This window comes from Pimephales promelas, chromosome 22 (assembly GCF_988280905.1).
Source record: "Pimephales promelas chromosome 22, fPimPro1.hap1.1, whole genome shotgun sequence".
Classification (NCBI taxonomy): Eukaryota; Metazoa; Chordata; class Actinopteri; order Cypriniformes; family Leuciscidae; genus Pimephales; species Pimephales promelas.
Window position 1 is genome coordinate 29,720,007 of NC_142790.1, and position 10,000 is coordinate 29,730,006.

Sequence of the window (10,000 nt, forward strand, 5' to 3'; positions counted from 1 at the left end):
CACACACACACACACACACACACTGACGGCTAAAACAAAACAAAATTTGGGCTGTGAGTGAAAATTTAATAGAGGTCTAAACCATCGTCAAAGAACAGACAAATCATCAATTAAATAACAAAGAAAAGAAATAAGTGTAGAAATGAAACCAAACGTATTGTAATCACTGATGTAATGACTTTATGATGCACATCTCACAAGTTATTTAGCAAAAACGACATTTAACCAAATTCAAATACAAGGTTATTTTGTCTAAAAGACGTGTAGACATTTCTGGATTATATCAGGTCTATATTAATATTTATTTTTATTGTGTTTGTGGGGAATTGAGTGGCTGGTTGTGGTTTGCTATTGGCTGATCTCGTGTGATTGACAGGTTAAAGCCCCGCCCTCATCATCAGAGACGAGAAGAGATGCTGCAAGAGGAAGTTTTTCTATGCACCCATAAATCATGTAGATTAAACACGGCAAAACTTCCATGATCTCACTGTATAGAAATGCATTATATTTCCCAGCAGGATTGTGGATCCTCAAGTTCATATCTGGCTCGTTATCTCTAGTGTTCCTCTAATGACTCTCTCTCTCTCTGCTCGCAGGAGGAGTGTGTGTTGTAAAAGCGTGTCTGAGTTTAGCCTCCGCTATCTGGTTTCCGGAACTCACCTGGTGACACATTTCCCTGCTGACTTCATCATGCACTTACTGGAGAACTTCCACTGAAACCCAAACACCTCTCATCAGCGACGAGCCTAACATGAGGAACCAAAGCCAACGAGAACCGCAACAGCAGCAGTGACTGACAGAGTGTGTGTGTGTGTGTGTGTGTGTGTGTGATCTGATGTGGGATCAGAGGAAACGTCTCTCTGAAACTCTCCTCGCTGTCTGTCTCTCCCTCAGAGCGAGAACAACACAGCGGTCGCGCAGCAGGCCTGCGGAAACACACAATAACACACACTCTACAACATCTTGCCTTATTTTTTCCTACCCAAATCCAATTTTCAATGTTTGGGTTGTTTTTGTGTAACCCAGATCCTGGGTCAGACGTAACAACCCAGTGTTTGGGTAGTTTTTGTGTAACCCAGATCCTGGGTCAGGCGTAACAACCCAGTGTTTGGGTAGTTTTTGTGTAACCCAGATCCTGGGTCAGGCGTAACAACCCAGTGTTTGGGTAGTTTTTGTGTTACCCAGATCCTGGGTCAGGCGTAACAACCCAGTGTTTGGGTAGTTTTTGTGTAACCCAGATCCTGGGTCAGACATAACAACCCAGTGTTTGGGTAGTTTTTGTGTAACCCAGATCCTGGGTCAGACGTAACAACCCAGTGTTTGGGTAGTTTTTGTGTAACCCAGATCCTGGGTCAGGCGTAACAACCCAGTGTTTGGGTAGTTTTTGTGTTATACAGATCCTGGGTCAGACATAACAACCCAGTGTTTGGGTAGTTTTTGTGTTGCCCAGATCCTGGGTCAGGCATAACAACCCAGTGTTTGGGTAGTTTTTGTGTAACCCAGATCCTGGGTCAGATGTAATAACCCAGTGTTTGGGTAGTTTTGCGTAACCGAGATCCTGGGTCAGACATAATAACCCAGTGTTTGGGAGGTTTTTGTGTAACCCAGATCCTGGGTCAGATGTAATAACCCAGTGTTTGGGTAGTTTTTGTGTTATACAGATCCTGGGTCAGGCATAACAACCCAGTGTTTGGGAGGTTTTTGTGTAACCCAGATCCTGGGTCAGATGTAATAACCCAGTGTTTGGGTAGTTTTGTGTAACCCAGATCCTGGGTCAGATGTAATAACCCAGTGTTTGGGTAGTTTTGTGTAACCCAGATCCTGGGTCAGGTATAACAACTCAGTGTTTGGGTCGTTTTTGTGTAACCCAGCTCCTCCTGGGTCAGATGTAACAACCCAGGGATTGAGTTATTTATTGTGGGCTTTTCCTGACCTCTTCAGGAGAGAGCAGTGCAGCTCCGTCAGATTGGCTAGTATTATAGTATAATGAATCAACCGGTTATGTTGGGTTAAATCTAGCCATTATGCTGTTTTAAATAAAGAACTCAATTTGCTGGGTAAAATTAACCCAACATGTGTTTACCCAGCCCTTGGGTTAAAACAACCCAAATTTAGTTTTTGTTTTTTTGACCCAGTGATTTTTAGAGTGTGTGCTGACCCATTGCATAACAGGACTGAAACCAATGAGGAAATATAATATATCACAGGCTGGTGTGTGTGTGTGTGTGTGTGTGTGTGTGTGTGTGTGTGTGTGTGCGTGTGTGTGTGTGTGTGTGTGTGTGCGGAGCCATTAGCGGGATCATACGCATTATTTATGAGATGTGCAGGATGGCATCTGTTGGCAAAGCAGTAAAATTACATCTTCTTGGAAAAATGCATTTTGGCTGAGTGTGTGTGTCTGTGTGTGTGTGTGTGTGTGTGTGTGTGTGTGTACCCACTGGGAATGGAACCCATGACCCTGCCGTTGCGAGCGCTGCTGTTTGAGATTGGAGAACTCTGGTGTTTTCTCAGGAGTGTAAGAAAACAGAGATCCACACAGATGATCCGACCCCTGATCCCTCATTCCTGCTGGAGAGAGCGCGACGCCGCACACACACACACACACACACACACCTCTCCTACGTGTTTCCCAGAATCAGGAGGATTGGCATCAGGTTACACAAACTGCTTTTAGTTTTACTTCTGATTTGTTTACTTTTCATTTTTTTAGGACTTGAGAAATAGATATTACATTGATAACTATCTGTATATTTCAAATAATGTTTATTAATTTTTAGTTTTAGTTTCTGTTTTAGTCGGTCTGTGTTCGTCATGTTCACACAATGAATGTTTATTTTCCATCAAGTGAAATTCCAGTTTGAAAGAAACTTCAGAAACCTGAAAAAGGCCGAGAATGTGAAGCACGACACACACGCGCCGATCCTCGTACAGGAAGTGTGTTTTACGCTGTGTGAAGGAATGTTTATGGGTGTTATAAAACACACACACACACACACACAGTGAGTCAACAACATGATCTCTGAGCTGGGTTCCTCTAGTTATCAGCGCTAGTTCAGAGATCTGTGTCTCAGGCATGGTTTCCAAACACTGACCTCTGACCTCTGACCTCACAGTATCTGATCCTGATGAATGACATGTCAACTTCAAATAGAGTTTGAGTCATTGTTCTGATTATTTCTACAGGAATGTCTTCACTGTTTGAATCTATTTAACCCTAAATGCACTTCTGAAATCTTACACTCTTCACTATGGGTCAAATATGTTCTAACCCAACCTGACCCAACCAAACACACATTTTTTTTATTTGTATATATTTGACCCAAACGTGGGGTAAAACCAACCCTCATTGTCTAGAGTGTGGGCCGCAGATGAAATATGATCTGGATGAGAATGGCTCATAACTGTCTTTGCGATCAGATGAGCTCATATTAATCCATATTAATCCATAAACATATCTGTGACTCTGCTGCCCTCTACTGGAGATCAGGACGAACTGCACCTCTCAGACACCGCACTCACATAATATAACATAATATAATAATTAACATAATTTAATTTCAGTTATATAATTTAATTTAATTGAAAATCATATAATATAATGTATAAAACTATAATTGATATACTATAATTTAATTGAAAATAATGTAATATAAAATAATATAATGTAATGCAATATAATAAAAATAATGTAATGTGATATAATGTATAGCACAATATAATTTAATGAAAAATGGAAATTAATGTAGTTTTAAAAAACTGTAATATAATGTGTAATATTATAATGCAATGAAATATATAGAAAATAATATAACACAATACAAAGAATGTAATATAATATATTTAACATACTGCAATGTAATATAATGTAATAAAATAGAAAATAATGTAACATAATCCAATGTAATATAATGTGTAAATTTGTAATAAAATATAATGTGCAATATAATATGATTTATTATAATATAATATAATGCACTGTAATATAATGTAACATAATAGAAAATAATATAATATAATTAATATCATATCATCATGAAGAATCTGCCAGAAACATAAAGATATTTATGATGGTTTATAACTCTGACTTTGAACTGCATGTAACGTTCAAGATAATAATACAGATGATATAAGTAATGTTTATTCATACTTATGCTTTAATAGTTCCCTCAAATGTTTAACAATTCTTATTGCTAATACAATAACTCAGAACAATAAGAATTATGAAGAAGCATTATAATAGGTAAATTGCTATTATTTTTGTTATTATTAATTCCGTTTCAGAGGGAAAACATGTACTTTGTGGCAAATATTTTTATTAGTAAAACATTATAGTGTACAGTGATCTGTTGTTATCAGAGGAAACTGTTATTTCAGCTAAAAACAATGTAATAATGCAATGCATGAGCTCACTGAAGTGATGAATACTTGTTTGCTAACAGATGATTATGACCTTTAGATAAGTTAGCAAACATAAGACGTCATCATCCATCCGTTCAGAATATCCCGCTTGTACTTTATTCGTGTCGAAAGCGAGAGTAATAGAGATGTGTCACGTGGTGCTCGTCCGTAAGTGACACCTGTCTCCTCTCCAGCAGAGGGCTCTGCGCATGCGCACTGCACTCGCTGTCACCGCGTCAGGCTGGCGGATCTCGGGCTCGTGCTGGTGAGAAATATTCATTAATATTTGCCAGAGTGTGTGTGTTGTTGTGTTCAATCCGCTTCACAGGTGTGTGAGGTTGTGTCGTTCAGGATTGGGATGTGTGTGTCGTTCCTGCGCAGCTGCAGTCGTGTGTGTGTGTGTGTGTGTGTGTGTTTGTGATGATAATGCTGTTCGGCTAATCTGTGTGTTTCTGTTGTTAAAGGCAGTCCCGATGAACTCGAATCGCTCGTGTGTGTTTGGTGTGTGTGTGTGTGTTACAGTGTTTCCCGTCATCTGATGACGCGCGCGCGAGTGTTACAACTCTCATCTGATTCTCTCTCAGTGTGTGTGTGTGTGTGTGTGTGTGTGTGTGTTTCATCACATGTATTTACTTGTTTGTGTGGTGAAGTCGCCATTTTCCTGCTCTCATCATGGGTGTTTTGTTGTGTTGTGTTGTGTTGTGTGTGTGTGTGTGTGTGTGTGTGTGTGTGTCAGTCATGTATGAGTGTGATATCAAACCCTGGTCTGAGGGAATCTCTGTAATGTTGGATCATCAGAGCTGCACCTGTTGAATTTCACTTTTACTTTCAGATTTTCTATCAATTGTGTATATTCAATATTCAAAGTGTTTATTATTGTCCAGAAGTGTGTTTGCGAGCTTTAGTTTAGTGTTGTTGGGTTTAAATCAATGAGATGAGCACACACACATGATTAGTGCTGGATTGTGAATATTATTTGATGGTTATTAATAAGTGCATTCACTGTGTTTAACCTCTTTGAGCTGTAGTTGTGGTTTACAACATTAATTAATTCATGCCAAAGCTTCTCATAATCTCGATTCATCATCATAATAATAATAAAAGAATATCTCAGTCATTTACAGAAACATCACTTCTATAGGGATTCTCTTAATGTTTTAATGGCTCTGGCACAGTTTTCTCAACCGATCATTGTGTTATTATAATAGTACAATACACAAAATACTGTTGTTTTTTACTACATAAAATAAGTATTTCATCCATATAAATGTTCATTCACAGTAACGTTCATAAAGCTGTCAGTATCAAACGTTAGATGAGGTTTAATATGTTTATCTGTTCTTTATTCGTCTGATCTCGAGATCTGTTCAGGAGATCTCTGTAGAGATTGATTACAGCTGTTTCATAACTCACACTAGATTGATAGTATTACATGACAGCGTGATGATGATGATGATGATGAAGGCTCAGCTGTGGTGTGTGTGTGTGTTTTATGTAGATCAGGAGTTCTGAGAGGTTTCAAGAGTTTCCCGGTTTCAAGTCATTGGATTTTCCCAAACACACACACACACACACACTCACAGTTAGTGTGTGTTTGGGAAAATCCAATGACTTGAAACCGGGAAACTCTTGAAACCTCTCAAAACTCCTCATCTACATTTAAAAAAAACAAAAAACATTTAATGATACACACACACACATTTATATAGAGATGTTCTGATGTGGAATTGAGATGCAAGCGAGTGTTGCTGAACAATAAAACAGTTTTTATGTGTGTGTGTGTGTGTGTAGCCATTCAGCAGGAAACATGTAAACAACTTCCTGCACTCAAATCCAGACACACATCAGAGACAAGCAGCACTATCTGCCATCATCAGTGTGTGTGTGTGTGTGTGTGTGTGTGTGTATCGTGCAAAAACATTTGAATATTATAAAGTGTTCCTAAACCTGTAAAGTGTTGTAAGGCTTCATCAGTGAACATCAGTTTACACACTTCTCTATTAATCTGAAAACTGTGTGTGTTTTAAAAAGATCAGACTTCGACATCATCAACACGAGTGTGTCCGTCGTGATCGTTGCGCTTTTGAGTGTTGATCATTGATTTATTCTGTTGATTGTGATGAGCTTTATTTGTCATAAACGGCCGATATGAACACAGATTCTGGTGTTTCAGAGATTCATAAAGAGAGGTTTGCGTGTGATCTGTGCTTTGTGATTTCTTTGTAGGATAAATGTATTTCTTCCTCTTCACGAGAGCGGGTCGTTTCCTCGTCTGACGGTTACTGTGTTTATTACGTTTCATCGTGTGTTTATTGTAGATTAAAGACATAAAAATCCGTTTTTCTCTGCCGCTCGTGTTCAGATCATTACTCCTGAAGGATGGACGCAAAAGTAAACCTCAAAAACCCGCCGAACTGATCCGAAACCAGCCCTGTTTGTTTATTTTTTAAGGAAAATGCTCATATTCCAGCTTTTTCCATATTGTGCCGCGCCGAGACACGACCCGCGTAAAGCTGATCTGCAATTGCAGATTTCCAACAGAGATGGCGACAAAGAGGACAAACTGCAGACTCGGCTTTAAAGAGTGAGTCGAACCGGTTTCAAAAGCGAATCAACAAATTCTAAAAAGATTTGAATCCAAAGATTGATTCGTTCAGAAATCCGACGAACTGACTCTTAAAGTGTCTCTGAAATGAGTCATTTGTCGTGATGCTTTATCAGTTCATCTTTAAAACCCGACCGGAGTGATGACGGCGTTTGAGTGAACTGACTCTTTAAAGTCCCCGTGAAATCAAAATTGAACCTATTTACTTTGTTAGAGCATATTACTAGTCTTGTGGTGAACAATTAATCCGTGCAAGTAAAAATATATTTAAAAAATGTTTTACCTTAGTAATCTTTAATCAAAATCTGAAAAGTTACTTCCGGTCTGGAACGGTTTCTTTTTCTGATGACGTAGGTTTCACAACTTGGGTGGGGAAACGCTTAACCACTCCCCTCAAACCGTTAGTTTACTATGAGCGAAAGATGGAGAGGAGGAGCGCTAGAGTAAAACCCTGCCCTCTGTTCAATATTCCGTTTCACTTGGAAATACGTCACAGCACTGGAGAAAAATCTTTTGCAACTTCCGGTTCACGGGGACTTTAATGTTCCCTGTGTGTGTGTGTGTGTGTGTGTGTTTGAGTGAACTGACTCTTTAATGTTCCCTGTATGTGTGTGTTTGAGTGAACTGACTCTTTAATGTTCCCTGTATGTGTGTGTTTGAGTGACTGATTCACTCCACAAGATTTCCATTGTTGGAGATTTCAATGAGAGGAAAGAAAAGCATAGTGTGTGTGTGTGACAGAAATATCAGCGAGTTCTGCTGACGTCGACGCTCGTTTCCCTGAAGGCTTGCGTGAGTGAGGCATGCTGGGAGATTAATATATTGCTTTAGTTTTTAGATGATAATTTGTTTAATTTTTTGTCATTTTTGTTTGAAATTTTTGGGTTATTTTTACAAATATTTCCATTTATGTTTAATTTATTTTTATTTGAATTTATATTTTATTTATTTCCATTTCACAATTTAAATTTCAGTTTATTTCCAGGGCAACATTTTTTCAAGTAATTTTTTTTTACTTTATTTTTCTGCTGTATTTCAATGAACACAGATGTTTTTAATAGTTTATTTTAGAGTGTTATTTTGCGGTGTATCAGTTTAATATTCAGATTAATCGCAGGTTTATTCATCTTGACGTCAGCTCCGGCTTCACTGGTTTATTTATTGGTTATTTATTTTTGAACGCTCCTTTGTGTTTTTGTGCCGTAACACACTGAATAATTCATGTTTCTCTGTGCGCCTCGCCACTGAACACACTCGCCCTTTTACAGTGTAATTACTTCTCTTTTCGTTCTGTCTCGGGTTTCTGCAGCACATGATGTCATGTGGATTTACACTCACTAAAGCCTCAAAATCACTGAAAATGACCAATCAAGCATGAGGAAACTGACTTCTTCACCCTTTACATCGTTTTGATAATAATATTTTGATAATAGTTGTGCTTGGAGTCGATTGGTTTATTTGTGATGATAATGCAATGAAACAGACTGTCAATCAAATACATCATAAACGCATGCAAAAATGAGAGCACCAGTGAAATATGAATAACTAATTATGTTTTGGTGAATGTATTCTTTTTCCTGTCAGCTCTTTGTTTTTCTATGCATTTTTTTGCCAAATTATTTTGTCATCAGATAAATAATTTAACCCAAGTTAATGGTTTAATTTTTCCCTCATATTTAAAATATTGTATATATAAAATATATTTTCCTCATAATGTGATAGTTTTTACAAATATTTGTATTATATTTACTATTATGATATTATTATATGTACTGTATTTATACTATTATGTTTTATTCTAATTAATCTATTAATATATTTATAACATTGTTATATTTAAAACATTTTATTGCCTCATTATATTATGTATGAAAAGATTACAGATTATTGTGATGAGGGGAGGTTTGGTCATGCTTGGTGGTGTTTTATTTTCACACGCGCTCGTGGCTCGTCTCATTCTCAGTGTGTGAACTGCAGTAAATCTGATGTTGATGGTCTCTTTCAGGTCCTGTGAGTGTGTGCTCTGGTTGGTCCAGGACAGATGAAGCATGTGTTTGAGTCGGACGCTTGCGGGATGAAACCCTGACCGGATATCAGCCGGTCAGTTTATTTATTATGGACTCATGATGATGCTGTAGCTTTATGTGTTATGAAATATTATAACATTACAGCTAGAGATCATGTTTATATAATAAATACAAAAATTAATATAAATATAAAAATTAATATATATATAACATGTGTATATATATGTATATGTATCTATTACTTTATTATACATTACTCTAATAATATTCTTATTTTATTTAATAATTACTAAAAAAAATATAGTGATGTGGTTAACATTTTTTTAATGTTTGAATATTAAATTTATATTAAATAATGGTTGAAAATTAAATGAAGAAAAATATTAGTAGATGTACTATATAAAATATATCTATATAAATATATTAGGTGTACTGTAAAAATACGTTATATACACTGTTATTTATTTTACATTACAACAGAAGTATTTCCTTTTTTGTTTATTTAATTTAATAATAATAGTAATAATAATGAATAGATTATAGTTATATGGTTTAAAATTGTTTGAAAAATGAAGTGATAACATGCACATCTTTAATGCAATTAAATGCACGCATCAGATCCTCATATTAGAGTGATTTCTGGAGGGTCATGTGACACTGAAGACTGGAATAATGATGCTGAAAATCACAGGAATAAATTACACTTTACTGTATATTCACATAGAAAACAGATGATTTACACTGGAATAATATTTCAAATTTTTTGCTGTGTTTTTGATCAAATCTGCGCAGTTGTGAGCAGAAGAGAGTGAGTTTAATGCTCTGATGAAGAGGTTTATTTGTGTCCGTAGTCGATCTCGAATGATGCAGAGCGACGACCGCAAGAGGAAGAAACCGAGTTTGAACGCCAGAAGCGCATCGGACGAGTACAGTCTGCGTGTGAGTACCGTGACCTCTGACCTCTGACCTC

General features: G+C 37.0%; 1 protein-coding gene across 3 annotated transcripts in view; it reads left to right on the forward strand.

The window, feature by feature from the left end:
• Nucleotides 1–4,546: 4,546 nt before the first annotated feature.
• The window catches only part of l3mbtl4 (L3MBTL histone methyl-lysine binding protein 4), a 37,420-nt gene continuing 31,966 nt past the window's right edge, over nucleotides 4,547–10,000 (forward strand). For 2 of the 3 annotated variants that reach the window (XM_039656370.2, XM_039656371.2), the window contains exons 1-3: nucleotides 4,547–4,663; nucleotides 9,009–9,103; nucleotides 9,882–9,969. In XM_039656370.2, coding sequence (XP_039512304.1) covers nucleotides 9,892–9,969 — 78 coding nt within the window. In that variant the 5' untranslated portion in view covers nucleotides 4,547–4,663; nucleotides 9,009–9,103; nucleotides 9,882–9,891. Of the gene's footprint in view, nucleotides 4,664–9,008; nucleotides 9,104–9,863; nucleotides 9,970–10,000 lie in introns of those variants that run through there. The other variant, XM_089125994.1, reaches the window with a different exon arrangement.